The 22,589-nt window shown below is 42.2% G+C and overlaps 1 protein-coding gene across 3 annotated transcripts in view; it reads left to right on the top strand.

Moving 5' to 3' along the window:
• TyrRS-m (Tyrosine--tRNA ligase, mitochondrial) overlaps positions 1-22,589 on the top strand; it is an 817,527-nt gene that overhangs the window by 402,596 nt on the left and 392,342 nt on the right. For all 3 annotated transcript variants that reach the window (XM_080273695.1, XM_080273696.1, XM_080273694.1), the window contains one exon: positions 18,254-18,390. In XM_080273695.1, the coding sequence (XP_080129821.1) occupies positions 18,254-18,390 (137 nt within the window). The remainder of the gene's footprint in view (positions 1-18,253; positions 18,391-22,589) is intronic.

Below are 22,589 nucleotides of genomic sequence, written 5' to 3'. Positions count from 1 at the left end.
ACTCAAAGTCAAATGGCCACCTCTTAAGGGATTGTGGCATCTGGCAATAGATAGATTAGATAGAACTTTTTGCTCCGATATCTATTAAATGCAAGGTATTTTACAATTAAAATTCGGCCATGTAATGTAGTTTCATCATAAATATGAATCGAAGGGTAGCCTAGTGGCAAAATAATAACACTAGTAAAAAAATTAACTAGGCATTTTTTTTTTTCTTTCTGGTGCACCAGTTTCGTTTTCATTTTTAAAGGCCCTAACATGCTTGCATGTGTCGGCCTTGGTCATCTAATGGCGGCTCTCCACGCTGCACGATCCATTGCAGCCTCCCTGTTCAGTCCCTTAACCCTAAGGTCACACTTAATGACCTCGTCCCAAGTCTTTCTCGATCTACCCCTCATAACCCCACCCCCAATATTAACACTTCTCACCTTCCTCACCCAATTATCATCCCCCATCCTCTCCACATGTCCAAACCACCTCAGTCTACCTCTCCTCATCACAACACCAATACACTCCAGTCCCATCCTACCTCTCAACTCTTCCATCGTAAACCCAGCCCCTCCAGGCCTTGGACGCAGGGACATAGTGCACATCCACCTAATCATTGTCATTTTTGTACGTCTGAGCCAGCGAATATCTTCCTCCTTCACTGCCCAAGTCTCACGACCATACAGCATTACACTCCTAACACATGCTGCATACAAAGACCCCTTAGCACATAGGGAGAATCCTCTCAATGTCAGGAGAGGCAAGAGCTCCCTGAACTTCTTCCAACCACTTCTCACCCTAGCCACAGAGCTAGCTCCAGCCCCACCTCCAGCACACAACATGTCTCCCAAATAACAAAACTCTTCCACACACTCAAGAGATTCACCAGCAAGTTCAATCCTTTCACGGCTGACAATCTCCACCTGCTCACCCTGACACGCCGTGCACATAAAATCAGCATTATCTCTCAGTCTGCGTCTGATACCACTACATCTCTTATACACCCATTTATCACACACACCGCACAAGATGGAATTACTTCCCACGCCCTTGTGGCAAACTGCACATGGCCACTCTCCCTCATCTTTGACTATACCACCACCAACCCTAGATACCGTCACTTTTGTTTTATCTGCATTTACCCTTAAACCTTTTTGCTCCATACCATCTCTCCACTTCCTAAACCTTTCCTCCACCTCCTTTTCGTTCTCTGCAATCAGCACCAAATCATCAGCATACAACAACTCCCACGGGAGTCCGTTTCTAAAGTCACGTGAAAGGGCTTCAAGTACCATGATAAACAACATGGGACTCAAGACTGACCCCTGATGCACACCAACATTCACAGAAAACTCATCACTCAAATCTCCATTCACTCTTACCTGGGTGTGAGCACCCACATACATGGCCATAACCACCCTAACCAGCCACTCCTCCAAGCCAAGCTTTCTCATTGCCCACTTCACCACCTCTCTAGGGACTCTGTCAAAGGCCTTTTCCAAATCAACAAAAACAAAATAAAGATCCCTTCTCCTACCAATATATTTTTCCTGAAGCTGTCGAACAATGAATATAGCATCAGTGGTCCCCCTACCTGGCATAAACCCAAACTGCATCTCATCAATATTCACTCTTTCTCTAATCATACCTTCTAAAACTTTCTCCATTACCTTCATTATCTGATCTAAAAGCTTTATACCTCTATAATTTCCTCTTTCCAGGGCATCACCCTTCCCTTTATACACATTTACAATTACACTCTTCAGCCAATCATCTGGGACAACACACTCATAAATAATCCTATTTATCAGGTCAGTGATTAAACTCACCCCTATATCGCCTGAGGCCTTCAACATTTTGGCAGTCAACCCAGACACACCTGCTGTCTTCCCCACCCTCATCCTGCCTATTGTCTCACTCACAGTAGCAGTATCAATCAAAATGCCAAGGGTCAGACACTGGATCTGCTGGCTCCAAACCTTCCCCTGTCCCAGCCAGACTCCTCATTCAACAACCGGTTATAATGCTCTCTCCATGCATCTTTAATATCCTCACTGTTCACCACTACCCTTCCTCCATCATTCTTCACACACTACTCACCTATAATATCCCGATTATCCCTCTTCACTTGACCTGCCACCGTAAATATCATATTTTTCCTTTTCCCATGATTTAGGTTATCAAGTAATAGTCTTTGTGACTCAGACTTTGCCCTGTATACCTCTCTTCTAGCCCTATGCTTGGCAGCCAAATATTCCTCTTTGCTACCACCCTTCTTCCATTCCCGGAAAAGCCTTCTTTTCTCCTTAACTGCAGCTTCTACACCCTCATCTCACCACCAAGTTACTTTATGTCTTGGTGGTCCTCTTGTCCAACCGCATGTTACATCAGTAACTCTCAAGAGATTGTTCTTGAGGGCTCTGTACTGTTCATTAACGCCTCTGTCTACAGCTCCCTGTTCAGCCACCACTCTCCTCAACTCGCTATAGAAGGCATTAATTCTCTTTGCACATCAACTGATAGAAAAAAGATAAATCTCTCTCTCTCTCTCTCTCTCTCTCTCCAGTGAACGAGTTTTGATTCTCGACGTTACTAGGATAGGATATTGATAATAATGAAAGCTGGTAAGCAGTCCCTGATTTGATTTGGCAGCCTCTGAATTTGAGTTATCACACTTAATCCCTTTAATTCAGTGTAGTTCACCCTCAAACATTAGCAGAGGATGGACGAAACAAGCACTGGTCTTTGGTAAACAAGGATGGGCAAGGGCTGTTCTCCTATTTAGGTCTGTCCCTGTAATGTGCATGCGTTAGTCTCTTGACAACATGTTAAATGCTTAAATTTACAAAATATTAAATTTCAGATAATATAAGGACTGTCATTATGAAAGTTGATGTTAATAGTGTATATTAGGCAGGCCTTATAATGTATAAGATATCAGCTATGATGTCCGACAAATCTTATAATTTATGCAAGATGTAGTTGTCACAGCCTGACACTTTGGTATCGAGTATGTGATCATAAATTCTTAAATTACAAAAATAAAGGAGATCATTCTTATTGGTTATGATTTTTCTAAGTAATATTTTAGTAATTTCAGTGGCATATTCCATTAGCCATTACTGTATCTCACAATTAGATACTGGAGTACAAATAATCCATGGCTATTACAAGCATGGCAACCAGCAGAAGACTAGTGTAGGACCGAGTTTGGAATGAAAGTCCCCCATTGTATCATTAAACTGGGGTATACCTGTGTGTATATATATATATATATATATATATACTGTATAGAGAGCCTCTGTGGTACAGTGGTAGAGTGTGCGTTTCGTACACGGGTGAACCAGGGTTCGTGCCCTGCCAGGGTAATAAACTTTGGGAGTGTTCACCTGGCCACGTACTGCACTGGCGGACACAAGTGGTGCTGTGGTTGAACCAGTGTCGCTTACTATAAAGTATGCTTGGACCCAGTCAGCTTGCACGGGCCGATTACTCTTTGTTCACAGACTACACACACACATCCAAAGCCACCCCAACACTACAATTACACTTACAAGCACTTCTCACCATACATACAATCTCTACCAGACAGCCTAAGCCACTTGGTAGAGATACATTGGCTATATCGTCCCGACTTAAGTCGGGATAGGCCGGTCCTGCATTGGATACTCAAACGGCTGATGTTGATGATGATCTATCTATCTATTGCCAGAAGCCTCAATCCCGTTTGGGGTTGCCACAAACAAATCGCCTCCACGTCATCCTGTCCCCCGCCATTTCACTGCCCTGCTCCCAACTCACACCCCCCTCTTTCATATACCTCTCCACCCCATCCCTCCATCTCATCCTCGGCCTCCCCCTCCCTCTTCCCCCCTCCACCTCACTCACATACACTTTCTTCGTCAGTCTTTCACCCCCCATCCTCTCCACATGGCCAAACCACCTCAGTGTGTTCCTCATAACACTTCCTATCACATCCACAACGCTCCTTTATATCCTCATTCGTCAGCCTGTCTCTCCATGTGACTCCACAGGCTTCTCTTAAAAACCTCATTTCCACTGCTCCCACTCTTGACTTGTGTCCTTCCAACAATGTCCAAGCTTCATGATGATGATGATGATGATATATATATATATATATATATATATATATACAATGCTGGGAACGCAACTCATAAATAGTAACGGCGCTCCCATTCCCTTTACTAGCTTGAAAAGTAGTGGCGTTACTGGTTTCGCTACTTGATAAGAAATGTAGTGTAGCCCCCGCTCCTGCAACTTTGGATAAGAAAAAGGTACACGAAGGAAAGATTAACAAAAATCTGTGATACAGGAATACACTATATACTGTTTTAATAATATTAGTCAGTCTGAGTGGTTATGTTGTTTACCAGTAATATCAGTATATACTTAATATTGAAAAAAAAAAAAAAAATCATAAACTTGTCGGCATCACTTTAATGAAGCTTAGAGCCAAAGGTACAGGAAAAAGCTATTTACTGTACAGTATAAGGTTACAAATATTCTTTTGCATTGTTACCTAATATACCTACTGAAAGTAACATGCGTAAATAAAAGGCAAAAAAATGTGGCCTACCATTGACACATATATAGATTTATTATATTTTCAATGATACCTTTTTAAGACATGTACAAAAACGAAAGTAAAAATGAACTGGGGCTTTCTTTTAAAGGCTATTTATACAATACCAGGGGCACACCTGGGGGGGGGGCCCCAGGCCTGGGCCCCCCCCCCCTTAGCTCTCTGGGTCCTTTAAAAATTTATATACAGTAATCCCTCCAATATCCGATGTAATAGAGCCAAAGACATGTCCGGATAGTGATCCTGTCCGGATATTGGGCCTCAGCCTCCTGGACTTGTACTTATGGACTCTAACTCAGAAAAACACCTATACAACACCCTCTGGACATGCATTGCACCTATTTAAGACCCAAATCATACCAATAAGGGACATAAAAGACTGAAATAAATGCAAAAGAATCATAAAATGAGGTTTTAGAGGTGAGTTTATACAATATTAAACATTCTGGTTACTTACAAGTCCCTGGCTTCTGGACTGGTTTGAACTGCCAGTTTGCAGTCCACAGTTAATCCTCTGCACTCTAAATTCTAATTTCTTAACACTGCACAACATTGTAAATTCCCATGTGTTCTAGTGGTGAGGTATTGCAGTTTATTCACTGTTTATTCACAAAAAACAAACACCTGTGGCTTGCACTGCTATAAGCATCTGCTCTCGATCGGATTTAGGCTGTGACTGTTGATGATGGCTGGGTAACAGAGTTGCCAGATCGCAATGACCACATTACCAAACTCTTCAATTTTCATTACCATTTTTAATTTTCATTACGAAATTCGTAAAGCTAGCATCTATTCTTCACTAATTATATACACAAGTGGAAATACATGTATTCACTCTTCTTATAATTAACAGCATGTTGATTATTATCACGCTATATAGGCTACCAAATTAATCAGAGAGAGCAAACAATCCACTATCTCCATCCTGTGTATCCTAATACATGTGAAAAATCCATTTGGTAATGCATTATTCTGATTCATTAACAAACGAATTTTTCATTACCAAATTGGCCCACACTTGGTAATGAAAAATACCAAATGGCAACCCTGACAGGGGAGGGGGGAGGGGGGGAGGAAGGAAGGGGTGAAGGGACCATGGTGTAACAGCTGTTTGGCGCCACACGGCAATTTCAAATTACGGGTGGGAAAAAAGTCAGATTTTTTTTTTATTTTTTGTGGTTTTTGGCCCATTTTGGGAATGTTGGATCCCGGGACGATTATATCCGGTTACTGGGGATGTTCGGATATTGGGCGTTCGGATATTAGAGGGATTAATATGTTTATTTTGATAACAGCAAAACATGAAAAACTGGCAAGTACAATCAAAGAGTAACACATGAGCCAGCAGCTCTCTGACTCTAACCTGCATATGACCTCCCAATAATTATCGGATTACCTGACCTCACCTCACCACGGGCCCCCCCCTTAGAAAAATCCTGGGTGCGCCCCAGTACAATAGCAATGTTTTCTTCATTAATTTTAACTGAAAGTAACATACTCTTACGAAATAATAACGTAGTGAGTAAGAATTAGTCTGAAAGAGAGAGTAAGGGAGAGAGCGGGAGTTAGAGACTGGGATAGTTAGAGGTGTGTGTGTGTGTGTGTGTGTGTGTATGTATGGGTGTGTGTGTATGTATGTATGTGTGTGTGTGTGTATGTATGGGTGTGTGTGTATGTATGTGTGTGTGTGTGTGTGTGTGTGTGTGTGTGTGTGTGTGTGTTTGTTTGCATTGCCTACATCTAGCTGTCATCCTTATTTATCTTTATTTAAATTAAATGATCGATAATTAACTAGCAAATTCCTGTCTAATTATTGCGCATTACTAATAAATGATAATAAATTACTGATGTAATGTAGGAGAAACATCATTAATTGACAGAACTGACGAAAGTATTATTTTTCGTCATTAATAAATACAACCGAACCTTTGCCATATCTGTATGTACTCACCGACTCCAGGCCTATATTTGTCGCGTGAGTAGCGAGGAGCACGGTAACGCGTGAGTACGACCAAAAAGTAGCGGCGCTTTCAGTTCTGCTACTGGCTAAAAAAAGTAATGGCGTTACCACCAGTGCTATTAAAATAGTAGCGGCGCTATTCCCGGCATTGTATGTACATACACTGTGTATATATATATATATATATATATATATATGTATATATATATATATATAAGTAATCACTCCAATATCCGACGTAATAGAGCCATAGGTAGGTCCGGTTATTGGTTTTGTCCGGATATTGGGCCCCAGCTTATGGACTTGTACTTATGGACCCTAACTCAAGAGAAACACCTATACAACTCCCTCTGGACATGCATAGCACCTATTTAAGACCCAAATCACACCAATAAGGCACATAAATGACTGAAATAAATGCAAAAGAAACATAAAATGAGGGTTTAGAAGTATGTTCATACATTAATAAACATTCTGGTACTTATGGACCCTAACCTAAAAAAGCACATTCCTACTGCAAATGCATAGCTACTAACACCCTATTCACACCAATAAAGGACATTAAAGAGTGAAATGAGGTAAGTATAGTATGGAAAAAAGTACAGTATGAAACATTCTGCCTACTTACAGGAAGTCCCTGGCCACCTCGATGAATAACCGTCTCCTCTCCGACTCTGACAGTAAGAACAATTTCCTGAAGCACTTGCAGTACACTGTTCCTGAAGTCTTTCACTGAACTTAGTCAATAACACACAGAAGTCCGTTCTCTTCACAGTGTGCACTTTTGTCTAAATAATGCTCCATTATAACTTACTAAGTGTTGCACTTTAACTTTTCCCATTCTTTTCATTTTCCAGAGCCAAAACAAACAAGTCTATTTATATTAAATATTTTTTCTAGAGTCTTTTCTCTCACAAGAATACTCCCCCAGTATCCCTGCTTGTCGTACGAGGCGACTAAAAGGGTTGGTGGTGGGTTAGTGCCCCACCCCGTAAAAAGAACTAACTAAAAAAGCAAATAAAGCGCCTCGGACCCGGACGGACCATACGTTGACGACTAAGGAACGGACAAAGGACATTCTGAGAGTAGGAACGTGGAATGTGAGAGGAGTGAATGATGAAGTGAAAGAGAGAGAGATTGTCCAGGTGCTTGAGGATGCAAAAGTGGATATATGTGGATTGACTGAAACTAAATGGAAAGGTGAAAGGATGAGACAATGGGAATACGGTGTAGGTATATGTGCGGGAGTCAGTGAGAATGAGAGGGCAAGAGAGGGAGTATGTCTGATGATAAGCAAGAAGTGGAAGGAGAATATAAGAGAGTATGGAACAGTGGGTGCAAGGATTGTATGGGTGAGGATGAAAGTAGGTATACAAGCATGGGCGATTGTATGTGTGTATGCTCCAACAGAGGATCGAGTGGCAAGAGTGAAAGATGAGTTTTGGGCGAGAGTAGAAGCATGTATGGACAAGTTTGAGAGGAGCGAGAGAGTGCTGTTGATTGGAGACATGAATGGCAAAGTCGGGAATGTACGAGTGGATGGAGTGGTTGGTCAGTGGGGTGTGGCAGCAGAAGTAGATGGGAATGGTAGTGCTTTGGTGGACATCTGTGCTGGTAAGGGGTTGGCAATAGCCAACACCTACTTTCGTCATAAGATGATCCACCGGTATACATGGAGAGTAATGAGGAGGATGGATGGTGAACTTGTTGAACGAAAGGCAATGATAGACTACGTGTGTGTGGATGAGCGAATGAGAAGACAAGTGTTGGATGCAAGGGTGTGGAGAGGGTGGGGAATGGAGTCTCGGACCATCACTTAGTGATGGCCAAGGTAGAGCTGCAAAGAAAGTGGTTGAGGAGGCGAAGGGGAAGACAGGAGGAAACAGCTCCTGTGAGAAGAGTGGAGAAATTGCAAGATAGTGAGAAGAGGACAGAGTATAAGAGCATAGTGGAAGAAAGATTGGGAAGGTATGAGCTAGAGCAGATGGAAGGGGTGGAAGACGTATGTAAGATATTCACGGAAGAGATAAGCGCAGCGTGTGAGGTGGTTTGTGGAGTGAGGAGGAGATGCAAGGGTGTGCAAGGGACAGCATGGTGGAATGATGAGGTGAAACGAGCTGTGGAACAAAAGAATAAGGCATATGGTGAATGGTTGGCGAGTAGAGGTAGGGGAGAAGATGAGAGAGAGAAGAGAGAGGTATATGTGAGCAGGAGAAGGGAGGTTAAGAGACTGGTGAAGGAGAGTAAGAAGAAAGTGGATGAAGAGTTTGGGAGGAATCTGAGTGTGAAATGGAGGGAGAGTAAGAAATTGTTTTGGAAGGAGGTAAAGAAAGTAAGGATGTGTGAAAGGGGAAATAGTAGGGGAGTGAAAGATAGGAATAATAGATTGTTGGTAGAGAAGAGAGAGAAATTGAGGAGATGGAAGGAGCACTTTGAGGATTTGTTGAATGTAGAGAGTGAGAGCAGTGTGAGTATAAGTGGTTGGGGAATGGCTGGGAGAAGAAGAGATGAGAGGAGGGAGGAAGAGATCAGTAGGTCGGAAGTAGTGGAAGCGATGAAGAAGATTAAGCTGGGAAAGGCCCCAGGAATTGATGGAGTATGTGGTGAAATGCTTAGGTATGGGGGTGAGATTGTTGTGGAGTGGATATGGAAGTTGTGTAGATTGGCTTGGGAAGAGGGAAGGGTTCCAGAGGACTGGAAATCAGGTATAATTGTTCCTCTGTACAAAGGAAAAGGGGAGAGAGAAGTATGTGGTAACCATAGGGGTATTTGCCTTCTTAGTGTGACTGGTAAAATATATGGTAGAATACTCATTGATAGGGTTAGGCATATGACAGAGGAGCTAGTTGGAGAAGAACAAGGGGGATTTAGGAAGGGAAAAGGGTGTGTAGATCAGATATTTGTTCTAAGATGTTTAGTGGAGAAGTATCTAGAGAAGGGAAGGAAAGTGTACGCTGCCTTCATGGACTTGGAGAAAGCTTATGACAGAATAGATAGGAAAGGTATGTGGAAGGTATTAAGAATATATGGAGTGGAGGGGAAATTGTTGAGTGCTGTGAAGAGTATGTACGAGGGAGCTAGGGCTACGGTGCGAGTGGATGGTGAGCTGAGTGAGTTCTTTGATCTCAATGTGGGACTGAAACAGGGGTGTGTAATGTCTCCATGGCTGTTTAATATATATATGGATGGGGTCGTAAAGGAGGTACAAGGTAGGGCAGTGGATGTGGGGGTGGCCCTAACGAATGAGGGTGAGATTTGGAAGCTTCCGGTGTTGCTGTTTGCTGATGATACAGTATTGTTGAGTGAAGATGAATGGGAGTTGCAAGGTTTGGTGAATGAATTTGGGACAGTGTGTAGGAGGAGGAAGCTGAAAGTTAATGTAAACAAAAGTAAAGTTATGGTGTTTGAGAGGAATGAAGTCACAGAGTGTGCAGTGAGGTTGGATGGTGAGGATATGGAGAATGTGAGTGCATTCAAGTACTTGGGTAGTGTGATGAGTAAGGATGGAACTTTGGGGGATGAAGTGCGTGAAAGGGTACAGCAGGGAAGGAAGGTTGTAGGCATGCTGAAAGCAGTGATGAGAAATAGGGAAGTGAGTATGGAAGTTAAGAAGTCTCTGCATGATGGTATTGTGATCCCTACCCTGACGTATGGAAGCGAGGCGTGGACCTTGCAAGAGGGGAACAAGTCAAGAGTGAGAGCAGTGGAAATGAGTTACTTGAGAGGAGCATGTGGAGTGACATGGAGGGACAGGTTGACGAATGAAGAAGTGAAGGAACGTTGTGGGGTAGATGTGGATGTGGTTGAAAAGATTAGGAGAAATACACTGAGGTGGTTTGGACATGTGGAGAGGATGGAGAGTGAAAGACTGACTAAGAGGGTGTGTGGGGGTGAGGTGGGGGGAGGGAGAGGGAGGGGTAGACCGAGGATGAGGTGGAGGGATGGAGTTGAGAGGTATGTGAGGGAGGGGGGGGTGAGTTGGGGGGAGGGGGGTCAAATGGTGGGTGACAGAGTGACTTGGAGGCGTTTTGTCTGCGGCCACCCTTTGCGGGATTAGGGCGTCGGGCTATAGATAGATAGATAGATAGACAACACTCAAAATTCCCGTGTGGTCTAGTGGAGAAGTTCTTGCTGTTTATTCACTGTCAGAGTCCGAGAGTATCACTGGCAGGCGACCTAGGGGTGCATTGCTGGGTCGTGGTGATGGCGTACCCACTGCAGAGGACTCTGAAGACAGCCGCAAACTCACGTCGAGCGGTGACTCCACCATGGCTGATGTGCTGGGCTGTGGCTCGGAGCATGAGGGCCTGCCTTGGGGAGGCAACGGAGTGGAGCAAGGGCTTGGCACAGCGGGGGTCACGGGCCTGAAAAAACTGTCAGTGGTTGATTGATGCAATGACCGACGATTCTGATGATTGATGATGTGCTGCCTAAAAGCACGCACTTCCTCCATGAGTCCCAAGGGCCCCATCTCCCTGTCGCAGTCCGGGTGTTCTAGGTAGTCTAGGACGAACTCTAGATGTTCCCGGAGTGCGCTCAGCTTGGGGATGGCTGGAGTAGTGTCCTGCTGAGAGGAGTCCACATCATCGTCGCCTTCAGCATCTGAATCTTCAAATTCGGTACTGACACCTGCAACCGAAGACGCGATCTCGATATCAGACAATGTCTGATACCCAGGATCGCCCTCGTCGTCATCCAACCACTCACGAACATCGTCCACATCTACATCGTCGCCGTGCGTACGTAGCCGTGCATGGAAGTCATCCATGTCAAACCCTAGAAAATCATACTCCACATCTGTTCCGAGAAGCAGACGAGACCAACCATTTTCCAGAGTTTTGACAGGGATTTCCTTCCATGCACTAGCTCAGTTGTACAGCGCAGACTTGATGTTGTAGCGGCGAAGGTTTTCCAAAGTCCGCTTGCCTCGTGTGTCCCGTCCCTCCCTGCGCTCGTCCTCGTCCTCGAGAACAACCATCACCTCGTCCAGGAACTTCCGACGGTATAGGCACTTTGTTGCCACGATCACTCCTTGGTCCATTGGTTGGATGAGAGCAGTCATATTAGGTAGCAGAAACATGCACCTAATATTGCCATTTTCAGCAACCAAGTCCTTGTCGCACGGGTGGGCAGGTGCATTGTCGAGTAGAAGGAGGGCCTTTACCTGGTCGCGCGGGATTCCCAGTGTCTTCGTGTGGTAATGGATGACCTCCTTGACGAAGTGACGGTGAAACCAGTCTTTGAAGATCACAGCTGTGAACCATGCCTTCAAAGAATGGTACCAGACGACAGGAAGGACATCCATCACCCCACGAAGACACCGAGGCTGCTTTGCGCAGCCAACAACAACGGGCTTAAGCCAGTGCATGCCGTTAGCACTGGCACAACACAAAGCAGATATCCGTTCCTTGGAAAGCTTGCGGCCAGGTACACGCTTCTCCGTCTCCTCGGCTAGAGTGTTCGTTGGCAGCGAGTGATAGAATAGGCCTGTTTCGTCAGCGTTGTAGACTTGACCGAGAGTGAGGCCCTCCCTGTCGATCAAGCCTTTCACCTTGTGTCGAAACTCGTCAGCTCCATCCTCGTTAGCGTCCAATGCTTCACCATGTGCTTTACGGTTGGTAAGGCAATGTCGCAACTTGAAGGCGAAGAGCCAACCCTCGGATGCCTTGAAGTCTAGGGTGTCGTGAAGCCTGGCGAACTTCTCAGCAGCAGCCTTCAGCTCCGTTCCACGTACCATCACACCAGCAGCACATTGTTGTCGATACCAAATCAACATGAATCGGTCGATTTCTGCAAACTTGGGGGTAAACATAACCTTCCTTTCCACGTTGCTTTTGCTTCTCGACGAGAAGTCAGCCGTGTACTGCATGAGTTTGTCTCGGGACCTCTTGATATCGAACAAAGTAGACCGGGCCAGGTTAAACTCGCGAAGAATGCGGGAAGAAGACCACCCCGGATCCACTTTCTCCAATATCTCCCTCTTCTTCTCCAGAGTCAACACCACTCTCTTCCTTTTCTCAGGTGGCGGGGCCATCATCACACACACTAAGAGGAGGCCCGAGAGCAGCAGGAGGCCCTGCAGCAGGTAGGGCACCACCACAAAAGCAATCACGTGGGCAGCCATTACGACGAGCGTGCACTCGCGGTGAGAGACAGGCGGGAAGTGGGGAGGATGCAGCGGCGCTCTATCGGACGTCGGAGGAATGACGCACCAAAACAATGCTCTCCTGCAGCGCGTGTGGTAAGTTCAAATTACGGACGGGAAAAAATCTTTTTTTTTTTTTTTTTTTTTTTTTTGGGGGGGGGGGGGGCCCAAAATGTTGGATCCCAGGACGATTATGTCCGGGTAGTGGGGATGTTCGGTTATTGGGCATCCGGATATTAGAGTGATTACTGTATATATATATATATATATTATATCTATATGTGTCTATCTATCTATCTATATATATATGTATATAGATATACAGTATAGATAGGTGGATAGATAGATAGATACACACACACACCCACACACACACACACACACACACACACACACACACACACACACCGCTTGCTGGTGCAGTGGTAACGCTCTCGCTTGCCATCTGGTAGACGGGAGTTCACGCCTCGCTCAGGTTGCGAAAAGTTTCACTGACGATGTGGGTGGTTACTGTCCCCCTTGAGCTAGGGGACGGGTGTGTGAGTGTGTGAAGGTCACAGCCTTGCCCTTAGATCGGACTATATGAGCTCTCAGCTCCCTTCTGGGAGGGTAAAATGCTGACGATTACGACCATCAAGTGATCTTGACAGACCCGGTGAATTACACACACACACACACACACACACACACACACACACACACACACACACACATAAACAGGAGGGAATAAGAATTAGGAAGGTAGTAGAACTTAATCATGACAAGTATATAAACAAGATGATTAAGTTGATGTACTCAAATGTGGATGGAATGGTATCTAAATTATTAGAGATGAATGATTATGTCAGAGAAAATGAGCCACATATAATATGCCTTACTGAAACAAAGTTAACACCAAGGATATCGAATGATATCCTAAACTTAGAGGAATATAATATATGGAGAAGAGATAGGAACTTAAAAAAAGGAGGAGGAATTATAATATTAACTAAGAAAAATGTAAAAGTCAAAGAAATAGAATTAGATATACCCTCACAAATAGAACTGATTGCAGTAGAGATAAATACATCTGAAGGGAAAGTAATTGTAGCCAATTTGTACATGCCACCCAGATCAAACACATGGGAAAGAGACGAATATGAAGACCTGGTGGAGAGTACAATTCAGAGTTTAAGAGCATTACTACATAAAGTGGAAGAGAAATAAAAAAGAATTATACTAACTGGAGATTTTAATACAAACATAAATTGGAATACTCTAGATATAATAAGCCAAGAAAGCTGTTGGGACCAAAAGCTCCTGGATCTTGTGCAAGAGTTTTTCCTAACACAAGATGTAAGGGAGAGCACCAGAAAAAGAGGACTCGATGTGCCCTGAATGTTAGATCTCGTATTTACTAGGCATTAGATCTCGTATTTACTAGGCAAGAAAACGATATTGAGAATTTATTATATCACCCTCCATTCGGCAAAAGCGACCATGCAGTACTAAATTACATCTTCAGGATTGCATATGATATAGATAACAGCAATGAAAGTTACAAAAAGAGCCTAAACTATAAAAAGGGAAAGTATCATGACCTAAATAAGTACTTCTTAGGAATAGCTTGGGAAATGGAGCTTAGAGGACAAGATTTAAATGCTATATATGAAAAATTCTGTGAACTTTATGAAATAGGAGTCCAGAAGTACATCCCAGAGCACAAAGAAGCAGAAAAGAACATAAAGAAATGGTTCAACACAGAATGTAAAAAATCAAAAGAAAAAAGAGATTTGTTGTGGAATAGATACAGAAGACACAATAGTGAAAGGGCGTATAATAATTACAAACAGGCAAGAAATGATTATACAAGAATAAGGAGGGAAGCCCAAAAACAGTTTGAGGAGGATATCATTAATAAAAGTAGTGATCAACCGAAGCTATTTTACAACTACATCAGAAGCAAAACCAAAGTAAAAGATAAAATACAATCCATTATGGACGATGGAACCACCTATACACAAGAGAAGGATATTTGTGAAGCACTAAACAAGAATTTCCAATCAGTTTTTACAGAGGAAAAAAATTTTGAGAGGGATTATGTGGAACATGCAGGCCCACACATACTACCAGATATACAAACATCAGAAAAAGAAATACAGGAGGAGCTAAGTAAATTAGACAAAGGAAAAGCAAATGGTCCTGATGAAATTTCATGTTGGGTGCTACGTGAATGTGCAAAGGAGTTAAGTAAACCATTATTTTTAATTTTCAAGAAATCCCTGAGTCAAGGTAAACTACCTGATATCTGGAAGAAAGCAAACATTGTTACCTTATTCAAGAAAGGGAATAGACAAAATCCACTTAACTACCGACCAGTATCACTAACCAGTGTTGTAAGCAAGGTATTAGAAAAGCTTATAAGAAAAGCTTGGGTAAATCATCTGGAAGAACACAATATGATAACAGAAAGACAGTTTGGTTTCAGAAAAGGAAAATCATGTGTTACTAATCTGTTGAGCTACTATGACAGAGTAACAGACACATTACAGGAAAGAGAAGGATGGGTGTACAGTATCTATTTAGATTTCAAGAAAGCATTTGACACAGTACCACACCAAAGACTTTTATGGAAACTATACCATCAAAGAGGAATTCGAGGCAAACTGTATTGTTGGATGCAAGATTTTCTCATGAAAAGAAAAATGAGAACAGTACTAAGGGGAAATTACTCATCATGGAAAGAAGAGACTAGTGGAGTACCACAGGGTTCAGTGCTGGCACCAATCATGTTTTTAGCGTATATAAATGATATAGACAGTATCGCTGGAAATGAGAGCTATCTAAATATGTTTGCAGATGATGCAAAAATACAAAGGAGAATAACTAACACAGGCTCTTGTAAAGAGCTACAAGAAGAATTAAATAAACTTCGTGAATGGAGTAATACATGGCAAATGGAATTCAATGTGGACAAGTATCATGTAATCAAGTTTGGTAAAAGTGGAAAAAGACCTGATTGGGATTATATGTTAGGAAATAAAACCCTACACACATCAGAAAGAGAGAAGGACCTAGGTGTGATTATCAATAACAGACTATCTCCGGCTGACCACATCAGCGAGAAGGTACGGAACAAATATACACCGCTTGCCAATATGAGAAAATGAAGACATGCTAAGAAAGATAATAACATCATTCATCAGTAGTCTGGAGTCCTCATCTCAAAAAACACATAGACAAGATTGAAAAAGTTCAAAAGGCCGCTACAAGATGGGTACCAAGCTTAAGGGATCTACGTTATGAAGAAACTAAATAAACTGAATCTACCAACACTACAGGAGAGAAGGAAAAGAGGTGACATGATTATGCTATGTAAATGCATATCAGTGAAGGAGAAAATAGACATAAATGATTACTTAACGTATGGGGAAGCATCAGCAAGAGGACAGTGCAAAAAATTGCTTAAAAAGAGAAGTGATAAAGACGTAAGGAAATTTAGTTTCCCATATAGAGCAATTGATCAGTAGAATGCACTAACGAATGAAATAGTGTGTGCCAAAACAATTCACAAATTCAAGGGTATGTACGATAAATATGGTTTAAGACACGGGACAGTACGAGCTTGACTCATTCCTGTAAAGATACAGTTAGGTAAGAACCGTTAGGTAAGAACACACACATATGAGCACCTGGTCATGGACAAGAGCACCATAGTTATCTTATTTTCCTCCGAGTTATATTCTCTCTCTCTCTCTCTCTCTCTCTCTCTCTCTCTCTCTTTGACAGATAAACACCCCCCTCAGTGATGATTTAGGATATTTAGCATCTTGGTGCCATTGTCCCTCGATTTCCACTCCCTCTACGCACCCCTCCCCCCTGTCTGTCTGTCTGTCTCTGTCTCTCTCTCTCTCTCTCTCTCTCTCTCTCTCTCTCTCTCTCTCACTCTCTCTCTGTGTCCCCCCTCATTTGGTATATTAGAAGAAAAGAAATCATCATCATCATCATCATCTGGACCTCCTTTCCCACCCTAGGGCAGGGTGAGGAGTAGCAATGTCCAGACAGCCCAAATTTGCCCAGTCCAATGGGCCACGCTTCCATTCACTCATCATTCAAGCCCCTGGAATCTTGGCTCTATCGGATACGCCAAAAACTTTCACCACATTCTGTAGCTTCACATAATCGTATCGGATAGAGTGCTTGTTTCGTCCATCCTGTGTTAATGTTTGAGAATGAACTACAGTGAATTAAAGGGATTAAGTGCAATAACTCAAATTCAGAGGCTGCCGATTCAAATCAGGGACTGCTTATCAGCCTTCATTATTATCAATATCCTATCCTAGTAACGTCAAGACTCAAAACTCACAGTAGAGAGAGAGAGAGACAGAGAGAGAGAGATTTATCTTTTTTCTATCAGTTGATGTACAGTCACCCCAAGAAGTGATGACAGAGTACCCAGAAGTTTTCGTTCAGCAATAATGCACATGCAGTACAGAGTGACCAAAGCATTCTGAAACTCTGCCATCACTTCTTGGGGTGAATACAAAGAGAATTAATGGCTTACACTGGTGTGCCAGAAGAAAAAAAAAAATTAGCCTCATACTAGGAAGCTTCTGTCATTGGTAGGCTATGACTCGACCGGGATTACAAGAAGGCTAGAAAATGAGATGATTTTTAAGCTGTATAATATCGCTGACTGTATATTCAGTGAAGTATTTTTTTTTTTAATTAAGTAATAAATGTTACATCATCCATCTTGTTTTGCCACCAAATCATTGTTTCTAATGAGTTATTACTTTTCTTCATGACATTACCTGCCCAGTCCCTTACGCGTCACCTTTTTTTTTTTTTCCCCCTCTTGCCGCTGCCACCATCCCTATGCTTTCATTCACCGTCCCTCCCTTACATCTGATTTCACATTTCCCCACCATTCAGCACTCCACCTTCACTTGAACACATTTCATTATTTTTCCAAGCATAATGTTCCTCTAAAAACACACTATTTGTCTTCACAACACTCACGGGAATAACATTTGTGTAATGAAATTGTACATATATTTTCATAATGTTTCAATGCCTTACTGGAATACACAAAACAAAACTTAATGACTGCTGATGGCTTGTGGTTCAGCATTCGACTTGACATTACTGCCCCACTCCTTCCTCTGATCACTTGTATCCCTTTCGTGGACCATGCGTGTGTAATTATGTACCTTGAGAGAGGAGCAGTGATGGATGATTAGAGTTTCATTGCTCCCATTTCTGCAGATAAAATCTGTATTGGATGTGAGTGTTGTCACAATACTTGTAATTTTAAAGGTGGAAACTTGTTTCAAGCACAAGAGGATTCTTACGGAAGAACTGGTGCTTTTGAACAACAAAAGATAAGATCATCATCATCCACATCATCCTTTTGGTCAATCACCACCACCACCACCACCACACGTAATGAAAGATTAACTTTACAGTGGATGTCATAAATCTTCTGATTAACTTTACACTGGATGTCATAAATCTTCTGATTAACTTTACACTGGATGTCATAAATCTTCTGATTAACCTTTAACCTTGTTGACAGGTCTGACATTACCACTCATTACAAATGAAAGCGGTAGCAAGTTTGGAAAGTCAGCGGGTAATCCAGTGTGGCTGGACAGCAGTAAAACCTCCCCATTTGACTTTTATCAATTTTTTTTGCGGCAGAAAGATTCTGAGGTAAGATTATAATGTTTTCTTATGTTCATATGATAATATTTTATTTGTAATAATTATATTTCAGTTGCTGATTTAATAATAATAATTATGTTACACAGACACTGAAAGAGGGCTCAGGGCAATTTTGTTTTAACTAAATGAGCTATCATTTGGTTAGGTGACAGAATAATAATGAGTCAGAGGAGCATTTTCTAATTTTCATATGTGACCTCCGTTGGTCCTCGATGAATTATTGTATGTGATGTTGCTTCGGTTAGTGTGGCAAAACGCTTCATCCATCGAGGCTGTGGAATGAAGGGTGCTGGAAAATTGTTGTTGCACATATATGCATATATATGTATGCATATACATATATACTGTAGATAGATAGATAGATATAGATATACAGTATATTTAGACATACAGCATATACTGTATGTAAAAATAGGTCTATCTATCTGTCTACTGCCAGACACCATAATCCTATAATGGGTGGCTATTTGACTTTGAGTTATTTGTTTTATGGGGAGGAACACTAACCCTCCACCAACCCCCTTGTTGACATGTAGGGAGCACATATGGTTTGGTTATATGGTTACCATTCATCACTGTAAATGGTCTCTTGGCATACTGGAAACCATTTGGCATATCACTCAATGTACAGCCACCTGTAAAGAAAGGAAAAGCAATAAGAAGTGACAGGAAAGATTGGAGAAATAGGAAGAGAGGAGGGCAGGCAGACACAGAAAAAGAATGATACAGGCTAAGGAAGTAGTAGGCAGCACTCATCAAGTGAGTGGATGATGGTTGCCACCAGCTACAACTAAAAATAGGTGATATATATATATATATATATATATATATATATATATATATATATATATATATATATATAGATATAATAGTTATGTTGCACAGACACTGAAAGAGGGCTCAGGGCAATTTTGTTTTAACTAAATTATATATATATATATACAGTAATCTCTCTATTGTCCAACATAATAGAGCCAAAGGCATGTCCGAAAAGTGGTCCCATCCAGATAGTGGGCCCCAGCCTCCTGGACTTGTACTTAAGGACCCTAACCCAGCCTAACTTTGAAAGCCACCTAAATAACTTCCTACTGGACATCCGTAGCACCTATTTAAACCTATTTAAGACCTATTCACACCAATAATGGACATAAAGCATGAAGTAAATGAAAAGGAACCAAAGAATGAGGAATTAGAAGTGACTGTACCTCAGCCAGGGTACTGGTACTTACAGCACATCTGTGGCCGCCTTCTTTAAGACTTTGGCAGTGGTGAAAATGCTCTTGAAGCACGTACAGTAATCCAGCGTTGTGCTGCACTTATAGGAATTCTTTGCACTGTGAATTATAATTGTTTAACACTGCACATTCTGTTAATTGCATGCGCCAGTTTCAGCCACCAGTTTGCACGACACAGTTAATCCTTTGCATTCTAAATTCGAATTTCTTAACACTGCACAACACTGTAAATTCCCGTGTGGTCTACTGGCGAGGTATTGCAGTTTATTCACTGTTTATTCACAAAATTTTACATAGGACAATCTGGAAAAGATTTGGAAACTAGAATCTCACAGCATAAATACAGTGTACGGACAGCCCAACAGAACAGTGGTTTATTTCAGCACAAAGCATCCAGTGATCACCATATTGACTGGGCAGGCTTTAAGATTCTAGCAAGATCAAAAAGTTTAGATGAAAGAAATGTAATAGAATCTTGTCTAATATCTGGCACATATGAAAAGAATGTAAACATGAGCTATGGTCATTTTAAGTGTGATAAATTGTTGACTGAATTAATTTTGAAGCAGTATCCCCCAGACTAACAACTGATTGTTCCCTGTCGTCTCATGGTAGTGTAGTCACACCTGTGTGGGACACACCTAGCATTAATCCTCTAGGTCTTAAGTTAAGCAGCAGTATTTATCCCCTCCTCCTCCTCCTCCTCCTCCCTCCCCCCTCCCCCCTCTCCCCTTCCCCCTTCCCCTCCTCCCCTACCCCTCCTCCCCTACCCCTTCCCCCTCTCTCCCCCTCCCCTTTCCTCCCCTCCTCCTCCCCCCCCATGTCGCGCACATCCCGGAGGAGGAAAAAAGATAGGTACCAATTGTACTGTGCGTCACCCATATTTAGATTCAGGTCATCCCTTGTTGTGTGCCACTCCCTGCTGCAGATGACCATAAGTTAAGCCGCAGGTAAAAATTCAAGTCATCCTTTGTTCTGTGTGCCACTCCCAGCTGCGGGTGTGCATGAAAGACCTCTACCCTTTACGTTTCTGTCTCATTCTGTGTGAAGATGTAATATACCAAATTACTCACTGTCGCTCCTTTCATTTCTCCTGTGGTTATTTTGCATGTATATCTTCACGGTGAAGTGAAGTCTTTGTGTATATATATACAATAATCCCTCCACTATCCGATGTAATAGAGCCAAAGGCAGGTCCGGAAAGTGGTCCCGTCCAAAAAGTGGGCCCCTGGCTCCTGGACTGGTACTTAAGGACCCTAACCCAGCCTAACTTTGAAAGCCACCTAAATAACTCCCTACCGGACATGCATAGTACCTATTTAAACCTATTTAAGACCTATTCACACCAATAATGGACATAAAGCGTGAAATAAATGGAAAATAACCAAAGAATGAGGAATTAGAAGTGACTGTACCTCAGCCAGGTACTTACAGCACATTTGTGGCCACCTTTTCTAAGGTTTTGGCAGTGGTGAAAATGCTCTTGAGGCACATACAGTAATCCAGTGTTGTGCTGCACTTAGTTCTTTGCACTGTGAGTTATAAATGTTTAACACTGCACATTGTTCTTAACTGCACCACGCCAATTTCAACCGCCAGTTTCAACCGTCAGTTTGCACTCCACAGTTAATCCTTTGCACTCTAAATTCTAATTTCTTAATACTGCACAACACTGTAAATTCCCGTGTGGTCTATTGGCGAGGTATTGCAGTTTATTCACTGTTTATTCACAAAAAATGAGCACATGTGGCTTCCATTGCGATAAGCATCTACTCGTGATCAAAGTTAGACAGTAACTGTTGGAGGAGTGTTGGTGACGGGGAAACAGAGTTGCCAGATCGCAACAGCCACATTACCAAGCTCTTCAATTTTCATTACCAAATTTAACTTTTCATTACCAAATTCGTAAAGCTAGCATTTATTCTTCACTAAATATATATACAAGTGGAAATACATGTAATCACTCTTCTTATAACAAACAGCATGTTTATTTTCACGCTATGTCGGCTAGCAGATTAATCAGAGAGAGCAAACAATCCACCATCTCCATCCTGTGTATCCTCATACATGTGACAAATCCGTTTGGTAATGCATTATTCTGATTTATTACCAAATGAATTTTTCATTTCCAAATTGGCCCACATTTGGTAATGAAAAATACCAAATGGCAACCCTGACAAGGGAGGGGGGAGGAAGGAAGGGGTGAAGGGTCTGTGGTGTAACAGCTGTTTAGTGCCGCTCGGCAATTTCAAATTACGGGTGGGAAAAACTTTGGATTTTGGGGGGGATTTTTTTCTTTTTTTGGCCATTTTTGGGTTCCGAAGGTCCAGGCCCACAATGTCCGGTAAGTGGGGTTTCCAGAAAGTGGGCATCCGGACAGTACGGGGATTACTGTATATCTCTATATATATATATATATATATATATATATATATATATATATCCATCATATATATATATATTTATATATATATATATATATATATATATGTCAATCATATATATATATATATATATATATCCATCCATCATCCAATCCTACGTTGCCCCATGAAGAGCGTAGGAGCCCAGGGCTAGGCAGTTGGTCCTGACATTTAAGATGAGAGTGACCAACCTTACTCATCCTTGAGTGGCATTACGTGAGCAATAGACCCCAACCATCCCTTGGATATAAACCTTCACCGGCTCAATCCGATTTGAGCACAATAATTACCCACTAAACCACCAGGCGCCAAAATTTGGTTATATGGTTACCACCCAGTGTAGAAACCATTTGGCTTGTCACTCAATGTAGATTCACCCACAGGCAGAAGGACGAGGAAAGAATGAAGGAATGAAAGACAGAAGAGGGAGTGTAAAGTCACCTGTAGGCAGATAGACAAGGAAAGACTGAAGGAAAGAAAGACAGAAGAAGATGGAAGGAAAGAAGGATGGAGCGGAAAGGGCAGACAC

This window comes from Coenobita brevimanus, chromosome 55 (assembly GCF_032717465.1).
Source record: "Coenobita brevimanus isolate Jiangsu-jjx chromosome 55, ASM3271746v2, whole genome shotgun sequence".
Classification (NCBI taxonomy): domain Eukaryota; kingdom Metazoa; phylum Arthropoda; class Malacostraca; order Decapoda; family Coenobitidae; genus Coenobita; species Coenobita brevimanus.
This window is presented reverse-complemented; position numbering and strand designations above follow the sequence as displayed.